This window comes from Salvelinus namaycush, chromosome 38, assembly GCF_016432855.1.
Source record: "Salvelinus namaycush isolate Seneca chromosome 38, SaNama_1.0, whole genome shotgun sequence".
Classification (NCBI taxonomy): Eukaryota; Metazoa; Chordata; class Actinopteri; order Salmoniformes; family Salmonidae; genus Salvelinus; species Salvelinus namaycush.
In genome coordinates, this window is record NC_052344.1 from 23318579 (window position 1) to 23345391 (window position 26813).

The following is a 26813-nucleotide window of genomic DNA, read 5'->3' on the forward strand; positions in this document are numbered from 1 at the left end:
CATTTTCTCTGATGAATCCCCTTTCCGATTGTTTGGGGCATCCGGAAAAAAGCTTGTCCGGAAAAGATAAGGTGAGCGCTACCATCAGTCCTGTGTCATGCCAACAGTAAAGCATCCTGAGACCATTCATGTGTGGGGTTGCTTCTCAGCCAAGAGAGTGAGCTCACTCACAATTTTGCCTAAGAACACAGCCATGAATAAAGAATGGTACCAACACATCCTCCGAGAGCAACTTCTCCCAACCATCCAGGAACAGTTTGGTGACGAACAATGCCTTTTCCAGCATGATGGAGCACCTTGCCATAAGGCAAAAGTGATAACTAAGTGGCTTGGGGAACAAAACATTGATATTTTGGGTCCATGGCTAGGAAACTCCCCAGACCTTAATCCCATTGAGAACTTGTGGTCAATCCTCAAGAGGTGGGTGGACAAACAAAAACCCACATATTCTGACAAACTCCAAGCATTGAATATGCAAGAATGGGCTGCCATCAGTCAGGATGTGGCCCAGAAGTTAATTGACAGCATGCCAGGGCGGATTGCAGAGGTCTTGAAAAAGAAGGGCCAACACTGCAAATATTGACTCTTTGCATCAACTTCATGTAATTGTCAATAAAAGCCTTTGACACTTATGAAATGCTTGTAATTATACTTCAGTATTCCATAGTAATATCTGACAAAAATATCCAAAGACACTGAAGCAGCAAACTTTGTGAAAATGTATATTTGTGTCATTCTCAGAACTTTTGGCCACGACGGTATGTCAGAGAGAGCAGGTGTTCATAATGTTTTGTACCCTCAGTGTATATACTTCATTTAATTAAAACAAAGACAATTTAAAAAGTACATACTGTATTTGTCAACACAACGTGTAGTGATATAAAACCCAAACTGACCTGACAACCTGTAAAAACCATTTCAGCCTGAGCCAAGTGCATGAAAGTGAGTAAATATACTTCTTTCTAGAACCCCAGAGAAAGTAGAGAGATAATAATAAGATTTATTGTCACTTTGAACTCATGCCTGGACAGAACATTAGGCAGAGTGTTTGTCTGATTGATAGAATGCAGATTAGAATGCAATATCCTGAGTGTCAGTCTGTTACTGCTTTCTTGTCAACTCCTTTTTTTATATGACAATGAATGACAAGGGGATGTTCTCAATTGCATATTCCTCAAGTCCTCTCTCCTCGTCTCCTTCTCAAAAACCATTGGAGAAGGTCAGAGGGAAGAGAAGGAGACGGGGAGAGTGGGTGCGAGGAGTATGCAATTGAGAATGCAACTCTTCCAGTTTACATGTGAAGTTTAGAATGAGAATGTTTCTTGGCAGGAAATTATTATTCTGTGTAAGAAAACACTCCAGGTCATGAATGTCAAAAACTAGATAGAAATTATAATGGACCTATATATTTTAAAATAACTGCCCTTTTTCTGGCCCAGAAAATGATTTCGACAAACAAATCAATCCCCCCAAAAATCTGTTTGGCCCTCAAGCCAAAACGTTTGCCCATGCCTGCTTTAGAACACATTCTAGAGTTTAGAATGGTTCTCTGACTTTAGAACACATTCTAGAGTTTAGAATGGTTCTCGGCAACTTTAGAACACATTCTAGAGTTTAGAATGGATCTTTGTGACTTTAGAACACATTCTAGAAATGTAGAATGGATCTCTGTGACTTTAGAACACATTCTAGACTTTAGAATGGATCTCTGTGACTTTAGAACACATTCTAGAGTTTAGAATGGATCTCTGTGACTTTAGAACACGTTCTAGCATTTAGAATGTATTTCTGTGGATGCGGTCCTGTTCCATCTGAGACTTGGCCTTCTTCTTGAGCAGCAGGATGTGTTCAGAAAACTCCCTCACAGCCCCCAGGCCTGCAGCACTGTGGCAGGAGTATTTAGCAGCGTTGATCGCCACCACTGGAGCGTCCCGGGGTACTGCACTCAGCCCAGCCAGGTTCAGACAGTCAACATCTGGTGCATCATTACCTGTAGAAGGGAGAGATGGAGGGATGAAATGGAGGTGTGAGATTCGTTTTAATTTTATTTTAAATCTTTTTAAGTGTCCATAAGGTGGTTATGGAAGTATTCTAAGAATGAGCTGATCGTGGATTACAGGAAAAGGCGGCCAAACAGGCCCCCATTAACATCGACGGGGCTGTAGTGGAGCGGGTCGAGAGTTTAAAGTTCATTGGTGTCCACATCACCAACTAACTATCATGGTCCAAACACACCAAGACAGTCGTGAAGAGGGCACGACAACACCTTTTCCCCCTCAGCAGACTGAAAAGATTTAGCATGGGTCCCCAGATCCTCAAAAACTTCTACAGCTGCACCATCGAGAGCATCGTGACCGGTTGCATCACCGCCTGGTATGGCAACTGCTCGGCATCTGAACGTAGGGTACTACAGAGGGTAGTGCGTATGGCCCAGTACATAAATGGGACCAAGCTTCCTGCCATCCAGGACCTATATACTAGAGGAAAGAGGAAAGGCCAAAAAATTGTCAATGACTCCAGTTACCCAAGTCATAGACTGTTCTCTCTGCTACCGCACGGCAAGTGGTACCAGAGCGCCAAGTCTAGGACCAAAAGGCTCCTTAACAGCTTCTACCCCAAGCCATAAGACTGCTGAACAATTAATCAAATTGCCACCAGATTATTTACATTGACACCCCCCCCATTTGTTTGTACACTGCTGCTACTCGCTGTTTATTATCTATGCATAGTCACTTTACCCCTACCTACAGTACATGTACAAATTACCTCCACTAACCTGTACTCCCACACATTGACTCCTGACCCCCTGTATATAGCCTCGTTATTGTTATTTTATTTTGTTAATTTATTATTTTTAACTTTAGTTTATTTGGTAAATATTTTCTTAACTCTTCTTGAACTGCATTGTTGGTTAAGGGCTCGTAAGTCAGCATTTCACGGTAAGGTTGTATACCTGTTGTATTCAGCATTTCACGGGAAGGTCTACACGTGTTGTATTCAGTGCATGTGACAATGTGACATGTGGCATTTGATTTGATTAGTATGTTGCAAAAACATAACATGAAAAGAATCAAGGAAAACACAGGATGATTTAAGGAAATCATATACATGTAAATATATATTTAATATAGTTTCCCATTATGGGCTTAGGGAAGTCAGAGACATGTTACTCAATTGAAATTGAATCCCAAATTCTCCAGGATTTGACTGCTGGCACCTCCCTTCTCACCTTGGCCGTAAATATTCAGTGACTGGCAGTGGCATGCAAATGAACTCAGAACAATGTCAGTAGTTTTCTGCAGTGGTAGTCTAGTATACAAGCAGAGGGAAAATAGAGAGCCACTTTACAAATGATCACTTAACCAAAACTGTCTCCCCTTACTAATAGAGGAGCTATTTAACCAGACAGTTTCCCCCTGTCTCTCCTTACTAATAGAGGAGCTATTTAATCAGACAGTTTCCCCCTGTCTACCCTTACTAATAGAGAAGCTATTTAATCAGACAGTTTCCCCCTGTCTCTCCTTACTAATAGAGGAGCTATTTAATCAGACAGTTTCCCCCTGTCTCCCCTTACTAATAGAGGAGCTATTTAATCAGACAGTTTCCCCTGTCTACCCTTACTAATAGAGAAGCTATTTAATCAGACAGTTTCCCCCTGTCTCTCCTTACTAATAGAGGAGCTATTTAATCAGACAGTTTCCCCCTGTCTCTCCTTACTAATAGAGGAGCTATTTAACCAGACAGTTTCCCCCTGTCTCTCCTTACTAATAGAGGAGCTATTTAATCAGACAGTTTCCCCCTGTCTCTCCTTACTAATAGAGGAGCTATTTAATCAGACAGTTTCCCCCTGTCTCTCCTTACTAATAGAGGAGCTATTTAATCAGACAGTTTCCCCCTGTCTCTCCTTACTAATAGAGGAGCTATTTAACCAGACAGTTTCCCCCTGTCTCTCCTTACTAATAGAGGAGCTATTTAATCAGACAGTTTCCCCCTGTCTACCCTTACTAATAGAGGAGCTATTTAATCAGACAGTTTCCCCCTGTCTCTCCTTACTAATAGAGGAGCTATTTAACCAGACAGTTTCCCCCTGTCTCCCCTTACTAATAGAGGAGCTATTTAATCAGACAGTTTCCCCCTGTCTCTCCTTACTAATAGAGAAGCTATTTAATCAGACAGTTTCCCCCTGTCTCTCCTTACTAATAGAGGAGCTATTTAATCAGACAGTTTCCCCCTGTCTCCCCTTACTAATAGAGGAGCTATTTAATCAGACAGTTTCCCCCTGTCTCTCCTTACTAATAGAGAAGCTATTTAATCAGACAGTTTCCCCCTGTCTCTCCTTACTAATAGAGAAGCTATTTAATCAGACAGTTTCCCCCTGTCTCTCCTTACTAATAGAGGAGCTATTTAACCAGACAGTTTCCCCCTGTCTACCCTTACTAATAGAGGAGCTATTTAATCAGACAGTTTCCCCCTGTCTCTCCTTACTAATAGAGGAGCTATTTAACCAGACAGTTTCCCCCTGTCTCCCCTTACTAATAGAGGAGCTATTTAATCAGACAGTTTCCCCCTGTCTCTCCTTACTAATAGAGAAGCTATTTAATCAGACAGTTTCCCCCTGTATCTCCTTACTAATAGAGGAGCTATTTAATCAGACAGTTTCCCCCTGTCTCTCCTTACTAATAGAGGAGCTATTTAATCAGACAGTTTCCCCCTGTCTCTCCTTACTAATAGAGGAGCTATTTAATCAGACAGTTTCCCCCTGTCTCTCCTTACTAATAGAGGAGCTATTTAATCAGACAGTTTCCCCCTGTCTCTCCTTACTAATAGAGAAGCTATTTAATCAGACAGTTTCCCCCTGTCTCTCCTTACTAATAGAGGAGCTATTTAATCAGACAGTTTCCCCCTGTCTACCCTTACTAATAGAGAAGCTATTTAATCAGACAGTTTCCCCCTGTCTCTCCTTACTAATAGAGGAGCTATTTAACCAGACAGTTTCACCCTGTCTCTCCTTACTAATAGAGGAGCTATTTAATCAGACAGTTTCCCCCTGTCTCTCCTTACTAATAGAGGAGCTATTTAACCAGACAGTTTCCCCCTGTCTCTCCTTACTAATAGAGGAGCTATTTAAACAGACAGTTTCCCCCTGTCTCTCCTTACTAATAGAGGAGCTATTTAATCAGACAGTTTCTCCCTGTCTCTCCTTACTAATAGAGGAGCTATTTAATCAGACAGTTTCTCCCTGTCTCCCCTTACTAATAGAGGAGCTATTTAATCAGACAGTTTCCCCCTGTCTCTCCTTACTAATAGAGGAGCTATTTAATCAGACAGTTTCCCCCTGTCTCTCCTTACTAATAGAGGAGCTATTTAATCAGACAGTTTCCCCCTGTCTCCCCTTACTAATAGAGGAACTATTTAATCAGACAGTTTCCCCCTGTCTCCCCTTACTAATAGAGGAGCTATTTAATCAGGCTGTAAGGATCGACGGCGGGGACGAGAAGCAGGTACAGGGAGTTTACATTTAATGAATAGCGGACATGAAACAGAACAGGAACAGAATACGGACAGCGTCTAGCCAGGGGAAACGACATCAAGGCTGATACAGGGAACACACTGGGAAGTAGACAGAGATAGGGAAGGCAATCAACAAATTAAAGGAGTCCAGGGGAGTCCAATGATGCGCTGCTGCGTGTGATGGTGACTGGTGATGAAGCGCAGCTGCGTGTAACGATGGTGACAGGTGTGCGTAATGAAGGCAGTCTGGCTCCCTCAAGCACCAGAGAGGGAGAGCAGGACCAGGCGTGACACAGGCAAGTTATTTAATCAGTGAAGAACTTACAATCACTTCCTGGCAAGAGAGAACGGAGGGATGAGAGGAGATAGATGGAGACGTGGTTGGAGAGAGAGATGAAGGGTTGAGAAGAGAGAGAAATGACCACTGTAGCCAGGTTTTGTTTTCATGTTTGGCTACACAGCTTCACAAGTGTCATTTTGCTTGGTTATATCGCAATGAATTTGTCTACTTTCAACTTTTATATTTTTTGATAACCTGATTGGAATATATTTTATTTAGGAGGAATAGGTTGAGAGACCAACAGAGCTGCGTTGTGTGGATGTCACGCTTCTCAGAAACAGAGGGGGGGTCTGGTGGCGGGTGGGGGGCGGTCTGGCGGCGGGTGAGGGGAGGGTACTTGTCACTACTTATCGAAGGTAAATCTGAACCACTTTCAGTTCAACTCGTAATTACCAGGATTGTTTTGACAATGGTTAAGCTGTCTCTTTTATGCATTAATGTGCGTGGGTTGAAAGCAAAATTTAAGAAAATTCAATGTTTAGACTTCATACCTCATAAAAATATTGATATTGCATTTATCCAGGAATCTCATTTGCGAGTAGGGGATATCCATCGCTTACAGGATAAGGTGTATAAAGTTGCTGCTTCCACTAGTGGAGCCGCTAAGTTCAAAGGCGTGGTTATTTTGATTAAAAGGAATATAACTTTAGTTATCGAAAAGACTAGCAAGGATACTTCAGGCCGCTTAGCTTACATTTACAGGTCTATCTCTGTACCCGCTGTTTTTGAGGACAGCTTTTTCGATGGCCTTACCAAAGAATTGTTATCACTTTCAGAGTATGAATTGGTCATAAGGGCAGATATGAATGCAGCTTTCAATCTCAACCTTGATAGATCCACACAAAGGTTTTCACATGCCCAACAATCAGCATCAATTGAATGGAATGACGGAACGTCTCAATATCTCTGTGTGGCGAGTTCAGAATCCGGCCATCAAAGATTATACCTGTTTTTCTGCATATCACAAATCATACTCTAGAATTGATTGTTCTCTATTCTCACGCACTCTAAGTATGTGCGTCACGCCAATACAAATATTGCCTGCGACGCTTTCAGATCATAATCCCCTGGTTACACAAGTGGATGTGAGCTTTAAGGTAAATAAAACAAAACGTTGCCATTGTAATATGACCCTTCTCCTAAACGAATTGTTCGTGGCTGAATTTCAATTTGCATTCTTAGCAAAAAACAAGGACTCTGTAGAGGACCCCAGGTTTACATGGATGGCTACTAAAGGGTTAATCACAGACTTTACATCTTATTTTGCATCTGACCTCAATAAAGCCAGGAATCACTGAATCAACAAAACCTGAAAAGGAATTACTCATAATGTCAGCAATGATTTAAGGGTGATTAAACTGGAATTTAATGATTTATTGAGGAGAGCTGAGTTCATCATGCTGTCACGACTTCCGCCGAAGTTGGTGCCTCTCCTTGATCGGGCGGTGTTCGGCGGTCGTCGTCACCGGCTTTCTAGCTGCCACCGATCCACGTTTCTTTTTCCATTTGTAATGTCTTGATTGTACACACCTGGTTCCCATTACGTTATTATTATTTCCCTATTTAACCCTCTGGTTCTCATTATGTTTTGTGCGTGATTGTTCCCGGTTCTGTGTTAGTCTGTTGTGTTAGGGTTTGTGATCCCTGCGTGGATTTATTTTTTGCTGATTATTTTTCCAGAGTGAAAATACGTTATTTGACTCAGTTCTGTGTCCTGCGCCTGACTCCGTTCTCACCTCTGCACAACTAACACATGACACATGCATAGCGTGAGGCAGAACTATCATTTTAATGGGAGCAAACCAAGCAGGCTTCTAGCCTTAAAGTTGAAACAAGGTGAATCTTGTACTTCTATAGAAGCTATTTAATCCCCGGTTAAAGGCTTACTTTCTGATCCACAGGAAATTAATGCAACATTTCAGTATTTTTACCAGGAGTTATATAAATCTTCTATCCAGTTTGAACCAGATAAATGCAGTTTAGATAATCTTGATTTGCCCTATTGGAGGAGAAGCAATCTGCGGATCTGCATCTCATTAGAGGAACTGGAGTCAGCACTGAAAGGTGCTAAAAAGGGGAAATCACCTGGCCCGGATGCCATTCCACCTGAACTGTTACTACATTTTTGAGGCTTTTTAGGACCAGTATTATGGAGTAAATTCATTCGTCCATCGACAAGGGTTTTTCATGAGGATACTAACTCTACATTAATCTCTCTGTTGCCAAAGAAAGGGAACGATCACACAGTCTGTGCAAATTATCGTCTGATATATTTAATTCATTCAGACCAAAAATTGTATTGAAAAGTATTAGGATAATTTGATTCACATGGACCAGTCAGGTTTTATGAAAGGTCTCCTTGCAGCTGATAATGTCAGACGATGAATGCATGTAATACATGAACCACAACAGCTGAACACACCGTACTGCTTGATTGGCAGTACTTGTGGGCTGTTTTGGAGAAATTTGGTTTGGGAAAGAATTTTATTGATATGGTTTGTGTGTTATATGCTAACCCTGTTGCTATGGTTTCTACTAATGGCATTCACTTAAGTCCATTCCCTATTTTTCAGGGATGTAGACAAGATGGCCTATCCCCAACGTTATTCATTTAGTCGCTAGAGCCTTTAGCCCAACATCTAAGGCAGAATGTAGTGGGGCTTCTCCTATACTGATTACATCCTCCTCTCATACCATATCACTATATGCAGACGATATTCTCCTATATCCAAATTCTATCTCATCTTTATTATTCACATTTGAAGAATTCAAATTGCTGTCCGGGTATAAAATAAATTGGACAAAATCAGCATTAATGTTACTGAATGAAGCGGACAAAAAAGTTTCACTTCCCTCAACAATTCCTATGAAAACACAGCTCATGTATTTGGGTATTAGTATACAAACATCCCTGCAAGGTCTGGTGAAGTTTAATTATCAGAAGATTTACAAGGAAGTTGAACGGGATTTAACCGTTTGGGAGAAGTTGCCTGCTTCTTTAGAAACTAGGGCAGCTTCCATAAAGATGAATGTGTTGCTACGTATTAGTTTCCTGAGCATGATGATCCCACTCCCTCCACCAGTAGAATATTGGGGAAGGATTGATAAACGTATACCTAAATACCTTTGGAATGGCAAATATCCAAAGATTAGGTTTGAGGTGTTACAATGACAGAGGGGTAATGGTGGACTTGCATTACCAAATGTTTGTATTTACCACCAGTCTTTCCAGTTACTCCCACTTAGATCATGGTTTGATCAGTCTCTTGGAGAACTATTGAGGAAGAACTTGTTTTACCTACTAGATTGCAAAATGAGTTATTCTCTGGTATATCTAATAAGAAATGCATGTTGTATTTTGGTCCGATCATTTCTAATACGATCATTTCTAATACAATAGAGAATTTTAGGAAGGTTGAGAAGGGCGTAGATGGTAACTGGAAGTGGCATCTCCATACCCCTCTATGGCATAACAAGGCTATTACTTCTGGTAATAAACCGTTGGAGACTAGAGCCTGGTCTGCAAAAGGAGTCAATAATCTAGGGGATATATTCAACTCCAAGGGTCTTGTTAGTTTGGAGGAACTTAGTTTTTGTTTTGATTTGCCAGGGTCGTCATTCTTCTATATCTTCGACTACGGTCAGTGCTTCGTGCATATGGGGTTCCATGGGGTACAAGTTTGGGAAGGCACCCGGTGATAGTGGATTTTTACATTCCAGGGGGGGGGTTGTTTGGAAAGGGTGGGATGGTGTGTAAATAAAATAAGTACAAGGGGAAAAAGTGTAATGTTATTTTTATGATTGAATCGCCCTTGTGACCCAAATAAAAAATAAAAAGAGAGAAATGGACGGGTGAGAGGAGAGATAAGGAGGGGTGAGAGGAGAGAAATGGAGGGGTGAGAGGAGAGAAATGGAGGAGTGAGAGGAGAGATAAGGAGGGGTGAGAGGAGAGAAATGGAGGGGTGAGAGGAGAGAAATGGAGGGGTGAGAGGAGAGATAAGGAGGGGTGAGAGGAGAGAAATGGAGGGGTGAGAGGAGAGATAAGGAGGGGTGAGAGGAGAGATAAGGAGGGGTGAGAGGAGAGAAATGGAGGGGTGAGAGGAGAGAAATGGAGGGGTGAGAGGAGAGATAAGGAGGGGTGAGAGGAGAGAAATGGAGGGGTGAGAGGAGAGAAATGGAGGGGTGAGAGGAGAGATAAGGAGGGGTGAGAGGAGAGAAATGGAGGGGTGAGAGGAGAGAAATGGAGGGGTGAGAGGAGAGATAAGGAGGGGTGAGAGGAGAGAAATGGAGGGGTGAGAGGAGAGATAAGGAGGGGTGAGAGGAGAGAAATGGAGGGGTGAGAGGAGAGATAAGGAGGGGTGAGAGGAGAGATAAGGAGGGGTGAGAGGAGAGAAATGGAGGGGTGAGAGGAGAGAAATGGAGGGGTGAGAGGAGAGAAATGGAGGGGTGAGAGGAGAGAAATGGAGGGGTGAGAGGAGAGAAATGGAGGAGTGAGAGGTGAGATAAGGAGGGGTGAGAGGAGAGAAATTGAGGGGTGAGAGGAGAGATAAGGAGGGGTGAGAGGAGAGAAATGGAGGGGTGAGAGGAGAGATAAGGAGGGGTGAGAGGAGAGAAATGGAGGGGTGAGAGGAGAGATATGGAGGGGTGAGAGGAGAGAAATGGAGGGGTGAGAGGAGAGAAATGGAGGGGTGAGAGGAGAGAAATGGAGGGGTGAGAGGAGAGAAATGGAGGGGTGAGAGGAGAGAAATGGAGGGGTGAGAGGAGAGAAATAGAGGGGTGAGAAGAGAGAAATGGAGGGGTGAGAGGAGAGAAATGGAGGGGTGAGAGGAGAGAAATGGAGGGGTGAGAGGAGAGAAATGGAGGGGTGAGAAGAGAGAAATGGAGGGGTGAGAGGAGAGAAATGGAGGGGTGAGAGGAGAGAAATGGAGGGGTGAGAGGAGAGAAATGGAGGGGTGAGAGGAGAGAAATGGAGGGGTGAGAAGAGATAGATAAGGAGGTGGGAAACAGGGAATGAGGAGATACTGTTCCATAACAAGGCATAGTGTAGTCACCTTGACAATCACAATCAGGTTCAACTGGTTCAAACTTCACTGTTGACATTTAATCTCTGATAGTTTCATTGATACGTGGTTATCAAACACCCCTGCTATGGTCACATTCCTGAGAGAAATCGAGCCTATTATACCTGACATTTTCAACCTCCCCCTGTCTGAGTCTGTAATATAAACACTCCCTGGTATGGCAACTGCTCGGCCTCTGACCGCAAGGCACTACAGAGGGTAGTGTGTACAGCCCAGTACATCACTGGGGCCAAGCTTCCTGCCATCCAGGACCTCTATTTTTTATTTTATTTTAACTAGGCAAGTCAGTTAAGAACAAATTCTTATTTTCAATGACGGCCTAGGAACAGTGGGTTAACTGCCTTGTTCAGGGGCAGAACGACAGATTTTTACCTTGTCAGCTCGGGGATTCGCTCTTGCAACCTTTCGGTTACAAGTCCAACGCTCTAACCACTAGGCTACCTGCAGCCCAAATATACCAGGTGGTGTCAGAGGAAGGCCCTAAACATTGTCAAAGACTCCAGCCACCCCCGTCATAGACTGTTCTCTCTGCTACCGCATGGCAAGCGGTACCGGAGTGCCAAGTCTAGGTCCAAGAGGCTTCTAAACAGCTTCTACCCCCAAGCCATAAGACTCCTGAACATCTAATCAAATTGCTACCCAGGCTATTTGCATTGCCCCCCCTTTCTTGTACACTGCTGCTACTCTATGATATTATCTATGCATAGTCACTTTAATAACTCTACCTACTTGTACATATTACCTTGACTAACCGGTGCCCCTGCACATTGACTCTGTACTGGTACCCCCTGTATATAGCCTCACTATTGTTATTTTACTGCTGTTCTTTAATTATTTGTTACTTTTATTTCTTATTCTTATATTTATTTATTATAACTGCATAGTTGGTTAAGGGCTTGTATGTATAATTTCACTGTAAGGTTATACCTGTTGTATTCGGCGCATGTGACAAAATAAAATTTGATTTGATTTCCATCTCAGAAGGGCTCCAAATAAATACCTTAACACGCTTTGATTGACATGAACGCACAAGTATTACTCAAAATAGAATGTTAAGAACCTTGAGATTCCACTATATTACAAACTGTACTATAAAACTAAAATGAATTAGTAATAGGAGTACTATTAGTAGTAGTAGCGGTTGTAGCATTTGTAGCAGTAGCAGCAGTAGTAGCAGCAGTAGTAGTAGTAGTAGTAGTAGTAGTAGTAGTAGTAGTAGTAGTAGTAGTAGTAGTAGTAGTAGTAGTAGTAGTAAATAGTTAATTGAAAAGAACAGTGAGTTTACCCATATAGGCGACCTCCTTCCAGTCCAGATCCTTGTCGTCCATCATGGCTTTGACTTCACACTGGATGTCCTTGCCCAGCTGTCTGACCTCGCAGCCTGTCCTCTGGGACAGATTGTCAGCCAGGGCCTTGGTCAGAAGGTCCTCACTGGACGAGATCAGGATCACCTGGAGGAGACAGAATAAAACAAATGTTTATGCTCTGTGTTTTCTATGTGAGCTCTGTTTAATATGTAAGCTCTGTTTAGTATGGAAGCTCTGTTTTGTATGGAAGCTCTGTTTAGTATGGAAGCTCTGTTTTGTATGGAAGCTCTGTTTAGTATAGAAGCTCTGTTTTGTATGGAAGCTCTGTTTTGTATGGAAGCTCTGTTTAGTATGGAAGCTCTGTTTAGTATGGAAGCTCTGTTTAGTATAGAAGCTCTGTTTTGTATGGAAGCTCTGTTTTGTATGGAAGCTCTGTTTAGTATAGAAGCTCTGTTTAGTATAGAAGCTCTGTTTTGTATGGAAGCTCTGTTTTGTATGGATGCTCTGTTTTGTATGGAAGCTCTGTTTAGTATGGAAGCTCTGTTTTGTATGGAAGCTCTGTTTTGTATGGAAGCTCTGTTTAGTATGGAAGCTCTGTTTAGTATAGAAGCTCTGTTTAGTATAGAAGCTCTGTTTTGTATGGAAGCTCTGTTTTGTATGGAAGCTCTGTTTAGTATAGAAGCTCTGTTTAGTATAGAAGCTCTGTTTTGTATGGAAGCTCTGTTTAGTATGGAAGCTCTGTTTTGTATGGAAGCTCTGTTTAGTATAGAAGCTCTGTTTTGTATGGAAGCTCTGTTTAGTATAGAAGCTCTGTTTAGTATAGAAGCTCTGTTTTGTATGGAAGCTCTGTTTTGTATGGAAGCTCTGTTTTGTATGGAAGCTCTGTTTAGTATAGAAGCTCTGTTTTGTATGGAAGCTCTGTTTAGTATGGAAGCTCTGTTTTGTATGGAAGCTCTGTTTAGTATAGAAGCTCTGTTTAGTATAGAAGCTCTGTTTAGTATGGAAGCTCTGTTTAGTATAGAAGCTCTGTTTTGTATGGAAGCTCTGTTTTGTATGGAAGCTCTGTTTAGTATAGAAGCTCTGTTTAGTATAGAAGCTCTGTTTTGTATGGAAGCTCTGTTTTGTATGGAAGCTCTGTTTAGTATAGAAGCTCTGTTTAGTATGGAAGCTCTGTTTTGTATGGAAGCTCTGTTTTGTATGGAAGCTCTGTTTTGTATGGAAGCTCTGTTTAGTATGGAAGCTCTGTTTTGTATGGAAGCTCTGTTTAGTATAGAAGCTCTGTTTTGTATGGAAGCTCTGTTTAGTATAGAAGCTCTGTTTAGTATAGAAGCTCTGTTTTGTATGGAAGCTCTGTTTTGTATGGAAGCTCTGTTTTGTATGGAAGCTCTGTTTAGTATAGAAGCTCTGTTTTGTATGGAAGCTCTGTTTAGTATGGAAGCTCTGTTTTGTATGGAAGCTCTGTTTAGTATAGAAGCTCTGTTTAGTATAGAAGCTCTGTTTAGTATGGAAGCTCTGTTTAGTATAGAAGCTCTGTTTTGTATGGAAGCTCTGTTTTGTATGGAAGCTCTGTTTAGTATGGAAGCTCTGTTTAGTATAGAAGCTCTGTTTTGTATGGAAGCTCTGTTTTGTATGGAAGCTCTGTTTAGTATAGAAGCTCTGTTTAGTATGGAAGCTCTGTTTTGTATGGAAGCTCTGTTTTGTATGGAAGCTCTGTTTTGTATGGAAGCTCTGTTTTGTATTGAAGCTCTGTTTGGTATGGAAGCTCTGTTTTGTATGGAAGCTCTGTTTAATATGGAAGCTCTGTTTTGTATGGAAGCTCTGTTTAGTATGGAAGCTCTGTTTAGTATAGAAGCTCTGTTTAGTATAGAAGCTCTGTTTAGTATAGAAGCTCTGTTTTGTATGGAAGCTCTGTTTAGTATGGAAGCTCTGTTTTGTATGGAAGCTCTGTTTAGTATAGAAGCTCTGTTTAGCATAGAAGCTCTGTTTAGTATAGAAGCTCTGTTTAGTATAGAAGCTCTGTTTGGTATGGAAGCTCTGTTTTGTATGGAAGCTCTGTTTAGTATGGAAGCTCTGTTTAGTATAGAAGCTCTGTTTTGTATGGAAGCTCTGTTTAGTATAGAAGCTCTGTTTAGTATAGAAGCTCTGTTTTGTATGGAAGCTCTGTTTAGTATGGAAGCTCTGTTTTGTATGGAAGCTCTGTTTTGTATGGAAGCTCTGTTTTGTATGGAAGCTCTGTTTTGTATGGAAGCTCTGTTTTGTATGGAAGCTCTGTTTAGTATGGAAGCTCTGTTTTGTATGGAAGCTCTGTTTTGTATGGAAGCTCTGTTTAGTATAGAAGCTCTGTTTTGTATGGAAGCTCTGTTTTGTATGGAAGCTCTGTTCTATGTATTGTACAGACTGAGTGTAATGAGGAAATATCAGTTCATATTCAGGTCAGAGTGATTAACACAATGTTTAACATACAGTATTTAGAGTTCTGTAATACAAATCATTCCCAGTGTTCTGTTTGTGACATTCAAGGTGCAGGTTGATGGTCACTAGACTTGATAGTGAATGCTATGGATTATTCTCTTATCTGTTGATAGTGATTGACACCAGACTGGAGGTACCAGGTCTGAGGACACTGATTATTCACTGTTGTATTGTACTGACATTGTGTGAACTCGGTTGATTCTGTAGCAGCTGGACAAGTCACTGCCTTTTGTTTTGTCTTCCTACAAGCCTCTGGGCGGGTGTTTACAGAACATTTGGTGCTGTCTGATTAGGATATAAAGGGTCTGTCTCCAAGAGGCTGGTGTTTACAGAACATTTGGTGTTGTCTGATTAGGTTATAAAGGGTCTGTCTCCAAGAGGCTGGTGTTTACAGAACATTTGGTGCTGTCTGATTAGGATATAAAAGGGTCTGTCTCCAAGAGGCTGGTGTTTACAGAACATTTGGTGCTGTCTGATTAGGATATAAAGGGTCTGTCTCCAAGAGGCTGGTGTTTACAGAACATTTGGTGCTGTCTGATTAGGATATAAAGGGTCTGTCTCCAAGAGGCTGGTGTTTACAGAACATTTGGTGCTGTCTGATTAGGATATAAAGGGTCTGTCTCCCAAGATACATTTTCTCTGCTTATGGACTGGAGGTGTCTGTCTCCCTGTTGCAACTTGTAATAAACCAGATTTTTGATTGACTTTGATTGACTTTACAAATGACTGCTCTTCTTTTTGTTCACCTGGAAATTCATATTACAACATAGACATTACAACATAGACATTACAACATAGACATTACAACATAGACATTACAACATAGACATTACAACATAGACAATACAACATAGACATTACAACATAGACAATACAACATAGACATTACAACATAGACAATACATTAATTTGTGGTAGCAGTCGTTGTAAAAAATAAAGTAACACCTGTCTGTCACTGTTTGATCTTTTAAAACACAATAAATGAATCACCAGTATTCATCACATTATCTTTGTATCTCTACTCCCTCTCTCTGCAGTGTGTGTCAGTGTGTGTGTGTGTTCTATAGGTTCTATATGTACAGTATCTGTACCTCCACCCCCTCTCTCTGCAGCATGCGGATACCCATAGTATCTCTGGTGTTGACTGAGACCATCTCCTCTCCAGAGACAGAGATGAGGACGCGGCCGTCAGTCAGACAGCCGGAGACGTTACACAGCAGCAGACGCACCACCTCAGGCTTGTCCAGACCAAAGTAACCAAACCTGGAGAGGAACAACACACACAGGGAAATACACCTCAGGCTTGTCCAGGCCAAAGTAACCAAACCTGGAGAGGAACAACACACACAGGGAAATACACCTCAGGCTTGTCCAGACCAAAGTAACCAAACCTGGAGAGGAACAACACACACAGGGAAATACACCTCAGGCTTGTCCAGGCCAAAGTAACCAAACCTGGAGAGGAACAACACACACAGGGAAATACATTTGGACAACCACTCCTCTGTGTTACAGCAATGTTCATTGTGTTGCTTTACCACAAAATCTAATGATATTTAAAGTGCATTCAAATAAACACTTTCAGAGAGAGAGAGACAGAGAGGAGACAGAGAGAGAGACAGAGGTGGTTCGGAGTGAATGACTTGAACAGAGAGTGAACTTGAAATTCTAAGTCAGAGATTTCAGACTACCTCAGTACTCTCTGTTCTGCCACGGGCCAGTCGATATCCACATCAATATCCACACTGTACTCTGGCAGCATCTCATAGTAAGCCCACCTCCCCCCCTGAGAAAGACAACAACACAAAGGGCATTTCTATTAGCATTCAAAACACCAGTTAACAATAGAATATCTAGTAGTATCACAGATCAGTCCATCTCTCAGTGTGTATGTTGTTTCTAGTCAGGCTCACGTCCACTGAATGAATAAACGTTATTGATCCCCTGAGGGGAATAGGGTTCACCACCAGCAACAGACATACACATCAGGGCCTGTATTCATAAAACATCTTTGAGTAGGGCTGCTGATCTACGATCAGGTCCCCCCTGTCCATATAGACGTATTCATAATGATTGAAAAGGGAAAACTGATCCTAGACCAGCACTCCTATCCTGAGACGCTTTGTGAAAGGTCCCTGATGGGGTATAGTGCCAGTTACCTGCAGGCCTCTCTCTATCGTCGCTCTGGTATAAATGTAGAAAGATCCGTTCTCACACAGCTCTCCATCCCAGTCCTGTCTCCGGGGCCTGTTAGACGGGTCTAAGTTCAGAGACTGGGTGGCTACACTACCTGAACAGGAGAGAGAACACATAGTCAATGTTATAGGTTATAACTAGAAACCAGACTACTTCCTGGTCAGGAGAAAAACTCATTTGTCTAAACACCCCTCATCTCTCTATTGTGATACACAGTGATTAGTGGTGGATGGAGTTACTTCCATGTAATGTGCTTGTGAAAGGTACTATATTTACAGTTGAAGTCGGAAGTTTACATACACCTTAGCCAAATACATTTAAATACAGTTTTTCACAATTCCTGATATTTAATCCAAGTAAAAATTCCCTGTCTTAAGTCAGTTAGGATCACCACTTTATTTTAAGAATGTGAAATGTCAGAATAATAGTAGAGATAATTATTTATTTCAGCTTTAATTTCTTTCATCACATTCCCAGTGGGTCAGAAGTTTACATACACTCAATTAGTATCTGGCAGCATTGCCTTTAAATTGTTTAACTTGGGTCAAACGTTTCGGGTAGCCTTCCAGAAGCTTCCCACAATAAGTTGGGTGAATTTTGGCACATTCCTCCTGACAGAGCTGGTGTAACTGAGTCAGGTTTGTAGGCCTCCTTGCTCGCACAAGCCTTTTCAGTTCTGCCCACAAATTTTCTATGGGATTGAGGTCAGGGCTTTGTGATGGCCCCTCCAATACCTTGACTTTGTTGTCCTTAAGCCATTTTGCCACAACTTTGGAAGTATGCTAGGGGTCATTGTCCATTTGGAAGACCCATTTACGTCCAAGCTTTAACTTCCTGACTCATATCTTGAGATGTTGCTTCAATATATCCACATCATTTTCCTACCTCATGATGCCATCTATTTTGTGAAGTGCACCAGTCCCTCCTGCAGCAAAGCACCCCCACAACATGATGCTACCACCCCCGTGCTTCACGGTTGGGATGGTGTTCTTCGGCTTGCAAGCCTCCCCCTTTTTCCTCCAAACATAAGGATGGTCATTATGGCCAAACAGTTCTATTTTTGTTTCATCAGACCAGACGACATTTCTCAAAAAAAAACGAGCTTTGTCCCCATGTGCAGTTGCAAACCATAGTCTGGCTTTTTTATGGCGGTTTTGGAGCAGTGGCCTCTTCCTTGCTGAGCGGCCTTTCAGGTTATGTCAATATAGGACTCGTTTAACTGTGAAAATAGATACTTTTGTACCTGTTTCCCCCAGCATCTTCACAAGGTCCTTTGCTGTTGTTTTGGGATTGATTTGTACTTTTCGCACCATAGTACATTCATCTCTAGGAGACAGAACGCGTCTCCATCCTGAGCGGTATGACGGCTGCGTGGTCCCATGGTGTTTATACTTGCGTACTATTGTTTGCACAGATGAACGTGGTACCTTCAGGCATTTGGAAATTTCTCCCAAGTGTAACAGTATAACTTTAAACCGTCCCCTCGCCCCGACACGGGCGCGAACCAGGGACCCTCTGCACACATCAACAACTGACACCCACGAAGCGTCGTTACCCATTGCTCCACAAAAGCCGCGGCCCTTGCAGAGCAAGGGGAAACCCTACTTCAGGTCTCAGAGCAAGTGACGTAACCGATTGAAATGCTATTAGCGCGTACCCGCTAACTAGCTAGCCATTTCACATCCGTTACACAAGGATGAACCAGACTTGTGGAGGTCTACAATTTCTTTTCTGAGGTCATGGCTGATTTCTTTAGATTTTCCCATGATGTCAAGCAAAGAGGCACTAAGTTTGAAGGTAGGCTTTGAAATACATCCACAGGTACACCTCCAATTGACTCAAATGATGTAAATTAGCCTATCAGAAGCTTCTAAAGCCATGACATCATTTTCTGTTTTCCAAGCTGTTTAAAGGCACAGTCAACTTATTGTATGTAAACTTCTGACCCACTGGAATTGTGATAGTGTGAATTATAAGTGAAATAATCTGTCTGTAAACAATTGTTGGAAAAATTACTTGTGTCATGCACAAAGTAGATGTCCTAACCGACTTATCAAAACTATAGTTTGTTAACAAGAAATTTGTGGAGTGGATGAAAAACAAGTTTTAATGACTCCTTCCTAAGTGTATGTAAACTTCTGACTTCAACTGTACATGTTAGTCATTTAGCAGATGCTCTTATAAACACCTTTATCATTGAGCATTAGTTAGTCATTTAGCAGATGCTCTTATAAACACATTTATCATTGAGCATTAGTTAGTCATTTAGCAGACGCTCTTATAAACACCTTTATCATTGAGCATTAGTTAGTCATTTAGCAGATGCTCTTATAAACACCTTTATCATTGAGCATTAGTTAGTCATTTAGCAGATGCTCTTATAAACACCTTTATCATTGAGCATTAGTTAGTCATTTAGCAGATGCTCTTATAAACACATTTATCATTGAGCATTAGTTAGTCATTTAGCAGATGCTCTTATAAACACATTTATCATTGAGCATTAGTTAGTCATTTAGCAGACGCTCTTATAAACACATTTATCATTGAGCATTAGTTAGTCATTTAGCAGATGCTCTTATAAACACATTTATCATTGAGCATTAGTTAGTCAATTAGCAGATGCTCTTATAAACACCTTTATCATTGAGCATTAGTTAGTCATTTAGCAGATGCTCTTATAAACACCTTTATCATTGAGCATTAGTTAGTCATTTAGCAGATGCTCTTATAAACACATTTATCATTGAGCATTAGTTAGTCATTTAGCAGATGCTCTTATAAACACCTTATCATTGAGCATTAGTTAGTCATTTAGCAGATGCTCTTATAAACACCTTTATCATTGAGCATTAGTTAGTCATTTAGCAGATGCTCTTATAAACACATTTATCATTGAGCATTAGTTAGTCATTTAGCAGATGCTCTTATAAACACATTTATCATTGAGCATTAGTTAGTCATTTAGCAGATGCTCTTATAAACACATTTAGCATTGAGCATTAGTTAGTCATTTAGCAGATGCTCTTATAAACACCTTTATCATTGAGCATTAGTTAGTCATTTAGCAGATGCTCTTATAAACACCTTTATCATTGAGCATTAGTTAGTCATTTAGCAGATGCTCTTATAAACACATTTATCATTGAGCATTAGTTAGTCATTTAGCAGATGCTCTTATAAACACCTTATCATTGAGCATTAGTTAGTCATTTAGCAGATGCTCTTATAAACACCTTTATCATTGAGCATTAGTTAGTCATTTAGCAGATGCTCTTATAAACACATTTATCATTGAGCATTAGTTAGTCATTTAGCAGATGCTCTTATAAACACCTTTATCATTGAGCATTAGTTAGTCATTTAGCAGATGCTCTTATAAACACATTTATCATTGAGCATTAGTTAGTCATTTAGCAGACGCTCTTATAAACACCTTTATCATTGAGCATTAGTTAGTCATTTAGCAGACGCTCTTATAAACACATTTATCATTGAGCATTAGTTAGTCATTTAGCAGATGCTCTTATAAACACATTTATCATTGAGCATTAGTTAGTCATTTAGCAGATGCTCTTATAAACACATTTATCATTGAGCATTAGTTAGTCATTTAGCAGATGCTCTTATAAACACATTTATCATTGAGCATTAGTTAGTCATTTAGCAGACGCTCTTATAAACACATTTATCATTGAGCATTAGTTAGTCATTTAGCAGATGCTCTTATAAACACATTTATCATTGAGCATTAGTTAGTCATTTAGCAGATGCTCTTATAAACACATTTATCATTGAGCATTAGTTAGTCATTTAGCAGATGCTCTTATAAACACATTTATCATTGAGCATTAGTTAGTCATTTAGCAGACGCTCTTATAAACACCTTTATCATTGAGCATTAGTTAGTCATTTAGCAGACGCTCTTATAAACACATTTATCATTGAGCATTAGTTAGTCATTTAGCAGATGCTCTTATAAACACATTTATCATTGAGCATTAGTTAGTCATTTAGCAGATGCTCTTATAAACACATTTATCATTGAGCATTAGTTAGTCATTTAGCAGATGCTCTTATAAACACATTTATCATTGAGCATTAGTTAGTCATTTAGCAGACGCTCTTATAAACACATTTATCATTGAGCATTAGTTAGTCATTTAGCAGATGCTCTTATAAACACATTTATCATTGAGCATTAGTTAGTCATTTAGCAGATGCTCTTATAAACACATTTATCATTGAGCATTAGTTAGTCATTTAGCAGATGCTCTTATAAACACATTTATCATTGAGCATTAGTTAGTCATTTAGCAGATGCTCTTATAAACACATTTATCATTGAGCATTAGTTAGTCATTTAGCAGATGCTCTTATAAACACATTTATCATTGAGCATTAGTTAGTCATTTAGCAGATGCTCTTATAAACACATTTATCATTGAGCATTAGCATCTTACATCAAGATATGATGTGTAGCTGTTTTCAAACACTAAATATCTAGGGCACTAGAGTTTTTCCTGGCTCTGGTCACATGGTCAGGACAAACTCCTGACCCTACTGATAAAGTGAGGGACAGTTTTTCCTCAGGCACAGTGTAGTGGAAAATGTTATATGCTGTACACACTGTGTTCTTTCTCAAGGTTGGCATGTTCTGTAAACTGTGAGAATTGTTGTTTTGTGTTATTAAGTTGCGATGTGCTTATGGTTTGTTCACAGGGTGTGAGTCAAGCAGAAGAGGAACTAGATACAAGATAATAGCCTCCCTCACTCTCCCACCCTGATACTCATTCCTTGTATCTGTGTCTGCTTAGTCATGCTTAGGAAACTTGTGCAGCGGTATAAAGGACAAGTGAAGGGACTGACTCCTGACAGACCTGTACATTAAGTTGGAACCTCTCCAGTTAACTGATAATAAGTGTAAGGTCCTAAACATAACACACGTCTGTCCCGTACCTCCTTTCTTCACCTCCTGCCAGCGGAAGTGGTGTTGTCGGACCACGGAGAAGACGGACGTGAAGCCCTGCTTGGTGATCATCTCCAGGGCCTCCTTCAGGTGGAAGGGGTGCAGGCAGGGAGACGTGGCCTGGATGTGACAGATCACATCCACCTCTGGAGGAGGACAACACAACAGATATTTGATTTATCCATTATTTAATCAGGTAGCCACATATGATATGACATATGAATAAATATACATGGTTACTGTTGACATCTGTATCTATGGAGTAGGTCCCACTTCATTTGGATAGCCCCCTATTCATGGATTGTCTATAGCCGCTCTCACGCTATCAACAATCTACCACCTGAAACTCTTAATACCAGACATGCTTCTACATCTGCATTGCTTACTCTTATGGGTTTTAGGCTGGGTTTCTGGCTAAGCACTTTGTGACTTCTGCTGACGTAAAAAGGGGCTTTATAAAGAAATGTGATTGATTGATATGCAACACTTTCCTAGGGTTGGGATTAGGGTTATGGTATTAGAAATTGAATTAAAAGAAAACAGCATGTGAGCATTATCATGTGATCATGTGAGCAAGATCAGGGGTGCACAACTGTGCAGGGGGCACAATAACTGTCACTGATTGGCTGGAGAGTGGTGAGTCAGACCACACACCTGGTTTCCCAGACGGGTGTTCTCAGGTTCTGATTAAAAAGCAGGGAGGAAAAACAGCAGCAGGATCTGCGGCCCTGAAGGTCGTATGTTTCAAGTGTCTCGGAGTTGGAGTGCTGATTTAGCTCATAGATCACAACAAAGAAGACTACATGGACAGGGGGGACCTGATCCCAGATCAGTATTCCTATTCTGAGATGCTTGATACATGCCGTTCCAGAGCCTTACCCAAGCTAGCTTGATTCCTCATGCCTCCCTCCTTGGCTCCTTCTCAAAGCACATTGGAGCAGAAGATTTGAGGCTCCTCCACTCAGATCTCCTCCTCTAATGCATTTTGAGAAGGAGTCAAGGAGAGAGGACATGAGGAATCAAGGAAATAAACTTGACATTCACCCCCTACCTGGGTTTAATCGGACGAATTCCTGGATGGTGTCGAGAGAGCTGGAGGAGTCTTTGGACACCTCTGGGCTCCTGCGGTGAACCTGAGCTCCCCATGCCTTGGCTACCTTCTCAATGTCATCATGGTCAGTTGATACCCACACACTGGGAGAAAGAAGGGGAGAAGTTGATTCATCAGGCTTTATAACATGTAGACTACATCAGTGCAATCCAGTCTTGTGTGGCCAAGCCCAAACCAGGGGGTTCATTCAGAGACTGTACACTAACTTTCAGACAAACTCTCTCAATAAGAATCTGACATGGGTATACATATTTATACAACAAACAGTTAATAATGTATAGTTATGACCAGGAGTTAAAGTAGATGTGATTTCTTCCCAGTTTGGAACCTCCTATGTGTGAACATGTGTGTACTAAAACAATGTATGGGCCTAACAGGACCGGCTCTGGACGTTCTGCTGCCCTAGGCAAGACAAAAAAATTGCCACCCCCCTCCTTTCCCCCTAAACTAGAATAGTGTAATGCAGGGGTTGGCAATAGGTTTGGCCTTAGGACAGTTTTTTTCTCAGCTAATAGTCAGTAGAACAGAACATAATAGAGGTCCCATTCATGATTAAACTACAAATTAAACAAATTTTAACACATCTGGTTACTAGGCTATATAATGTCAATAACATATCCTAATAGTTTCAATCTGATTACACTGATAAAATCACAAATGTCTCTATTAAATTATTTTGTTATTTTCCTTTGTGCGTTGATTGGGGTAAAACAGCTTGCAATCAAGACAAAATGTCACTCTGAAAAAGTTTCAAAAGAAAGGTGAAAATGCAAATAGAAGTTTCAGGGAAGAATGGACAGAGGAATAGGTATTCTTACCATATTTCTCCTATATCAAACCAGAGTGTCTTGTTTGCAACGAAACGGTTACTGTTTGCAAATCATTAAATATTAGACATCCTTATGAATCTAAGCATGGCAGTTTCAAAAGATACCTTTCCACCCAGACAGAGGCTCGACGAAGTAGAAACATGTAAGCTTTAACTGCTGGCTACTCATCCGTTGCTTAACTCAACAACATAATTGCTTCCCTAAAAGCTGCCTGAGTTTAAACATATACTCTTTTCAGAAAGTGAATAGCTCAATTAATAGGGATAAAATAGCCAAGTATCATTGTTTTGGGGCAGAATAATGTGAGGTGTTATGTTTTGTTGGATATGCGTCTTGGTCAGTTTAGCTCGGGAAATGCCGCCCTTGTCAAATTACCGTTCTAGGTGTGCTGGTGTTGTGCCGAAAATCTCCCCCCTGACAGAATTCTCCCCCCTGCGCGTTCTTCACTGCTGCGACTTACTTGCTAGTTGAGATTTCTGCTCTTCACTCCGTTGTCAGTTTAGCCTACATTTCACTGATCTTAGTAGCAGAAAGCATTTTTGTCTGCAGTTTATTTTGTATTAGTCTATAAATAAATCTATTTGCCAAAATTCGTCATCTCTCCCATGTCTTATTCGACTAGTATTTTTGAAAGTGTAAGGATAATAATTCAGCCATAGTTGTTCTGAAATGTTTATTGCTTGCCAACATTTTACTCCCTCTATGTTTAATATAACACACACACATACATTCATTATTAATTTCAGTTGTCTATCCTGATGTGAAGTTTATTCTATAGAAAGTATTTGACTCTGATGTGTGCCACAGAAAGTATTTGACTCTAGCCACAAAAGTAAGGAAATTAGAAGGGTGGGGGGATTCTGACAGGGGAGAGTTTTGGCACACCGGCCGTGGGTCCTAATCATATAATTCTATTTAGAATCCCTATTAATTCAATAGCATCTCTGTGGGCCTAGTCATAAAGATTTGTCATTTGACTTTTAAAATGTATTACCTTTTATTGTGGCATAAACACAACCAGTCATGGTGTTTTCATCTGATTGTCAAACAATCATAATCAAATGGCTCCTTTACAAGGCTACCTGCGCACGTTCATCCACTCGCAACATATTTCCAACCTCCAAACAGTGGTGAATGGAAAGAGTGACATGTGTTACACAAAACACCAACAAGTGTATTGACATTGGCAAGTCTTACTGTACTTTCTCCCTCGGTTATGACAGATGCATCATAGGCAGCAATGACTATCACTAATAAACAATAATAACATGCATTTGGTGCAGCTAACTAACGTTACTATTAACAAAGGCGTCGGAGCAAGTCCATATACCGTAGCTAGATTAGAAATACATTTGACCAAAAATTTAACTGAATTAACGTTACCTGTCAAACTGTTTGGAGTCCACTGCAGCTCTGAGAACCCATCCAATGAGCGGGACACCGGCGAGAACTTTGATATTCTTCAGGGGGATCCCCTTACTGCCTCCCCTCGCCAGGATCAGGGCTGCGATGTGTCTCTTCTCACCGCTGTCTTTAATAACCTTTGCTTTTCTGTCTCCCACATCTTCGATGCCCGATAGAGTACGTTTTTTTGCAGCAGCCATTGAAAGGATCAGTAGCCGGGTGGGCAGACAAGAGTCTTGTCAAGACGTGGCGGTAGTCTCAATGTAGCTAATAGCGGTAGCGATGGATAGCAGTCTTCTGAAGGATCTAGCACCTTCTTGCGTTCTAACTCACTGTAACTAGCTAGCTACGTACTTAGTTTACATGACCTACTACGGCTTACACTGTGTGAAGGAAATCCTACAAATGTTACATGTACACAGTAAAAAAAGAGAGGCGTAGACCTGCTAGCTTTACTCTGAGGTAATTTCAATAACGCTTCCTTTTGTTGCCATAGTAACAATTTCAGTTGAACTATTTACTGAATTTACTCTGGCAACGGTTTAACTGACAATGTCAAGAAAACGATGATCGCGCTTCAATGAGGGGATTCGATCATCTGACCCGGGTTTCCCAAGTCGGAGGAGTTTATTTTGGGTAAAACGTGATTGCATTCATTTTGGAACCGGGCTGCCTCCCGGGCGTGAGCCAGGTTCAAATGCTGTGTTCATGTATCCGTCGGAACTAGGAAACTCTGAAATGTTCGACTTGCAAAACGGTTGAAAGTGACAGGTGTATAACTACAACCAGGTAGCAAGTCGTAAATGTCAGAGTTTCCTTGTTCCGATTAGTATGTGAACGCGACAAAATTCGCTCAAAACCAGAGTGACGTAGCCTAGGCTAAATAAAGCACGTGGGGGAATGAGTCGGATTATGTGTTTTCACATGCAAAAATCATTGCTTTTTTATAAAAATAAAAACAACGCTTAATCTGCCTTCCCAATGAAAACTGGTTCGAAAATTCGAACATATATTTTATGGAAAAGAGATGTATGTTTCTGGACGATGCACCATGCTGCCTTGTTGACATGCCTTTGATGTGCCTTGGAATCCCAAACCATGCCCTCACCCCTACAAACTCTCTGAGGGCACTCCACTGTCACGTGTTGCTGACTAAACTCCCAGAGAGTGATTAGGGTATCAATAGAGTACCACAGTATGAGTCATAATACCCATAAAACCTAGCGGTAAAACAAGGAAACGGTTCCAATCGTTTTTCCCCCCATTCATCTTTCCCATAGCGGATTTTAGAAACACTTAAAATAAGGGCTGTGTTTCATGTAGGCTTACCCTGGCATGACATTTTGATAACCGTGTGAATCTCGATAGGACAAGGTGACTTTGATCAATATATTCGCCTGTATTTACCTCCCAGAAATGCTAATGCTAGCTGGTAATGTGGCTATCATAAAGAACTACAAATGCCATGATGATCTGGACGAGACTGCCGAATCGATTAACTATCTAATGTTAGCTAAATGTAGTGATGAATAAATTGGCTAAATATCTTTAAATTGACAATTATGTGAACCATGGACATCACCAGGACCTGG

The 26813-nt window shown here is 41.0% G+C and overlaps 1 protein-coding gene across 1 annotated transcript; it reads right to left on the reverse strand.

Moving 5' to 3' along the window:
• Positions 1-1642: 1642 nt before the first annotated feature.
• LOC120031774 (N-acylneuraminate cytidylyltransferase) lies at positions 1643-25421 on the reverse strand. The gene is made up of 9 exons (XM_038977595.1): positions 25201-25421; positions 22928-23070; positions 21867-22022; positions 16871-17001; positions 16403-16497; positions 15803-15974; positions 12218-12383; positions 1776-1990; positions 1643-1735 (listed from the first exon to the last, which is right to left on the reverse strand). Exons 1-8 carry the CDS (start codon positions 25419-25421, stop codon positions 1776-1778), a joined length of 1299 nt encoding a protein of 432 aa, XP_038833523.1. The 3' UTR covers positions 1643-1735.
• Positions 25422-26813: the final 1392 nt, after the last annotated feature.

What these genes read in the sequence shown, in the direction of transcription:
- LOC120031774 (XM_038977595.1), bottom strand. Translation starts at nt 25,421, where the DNA reads ATGGCTGCTGCAAAAAAACGTACTCTATCGGGCATCGAAGATGTGGGA. An exon ending in ATTCGTCCGATTAAACCCAG is followed by an intron (nt 22,023 to 22,927) that starts GTAGGGGGTGAA and finishes GTCCTCCTCCAG; the next exon opens with AGGTGGATGTGATCTGTCAC. An exon ending in TGCAGAGAGAGGGGGTGGAG is followed by an intron (nt 12,384 to 15,802) that starts GTACAGATACTG and finishes TGTCTCCTCCAG; the next exon opens with GTGATCCTGATCTCGTCCAG.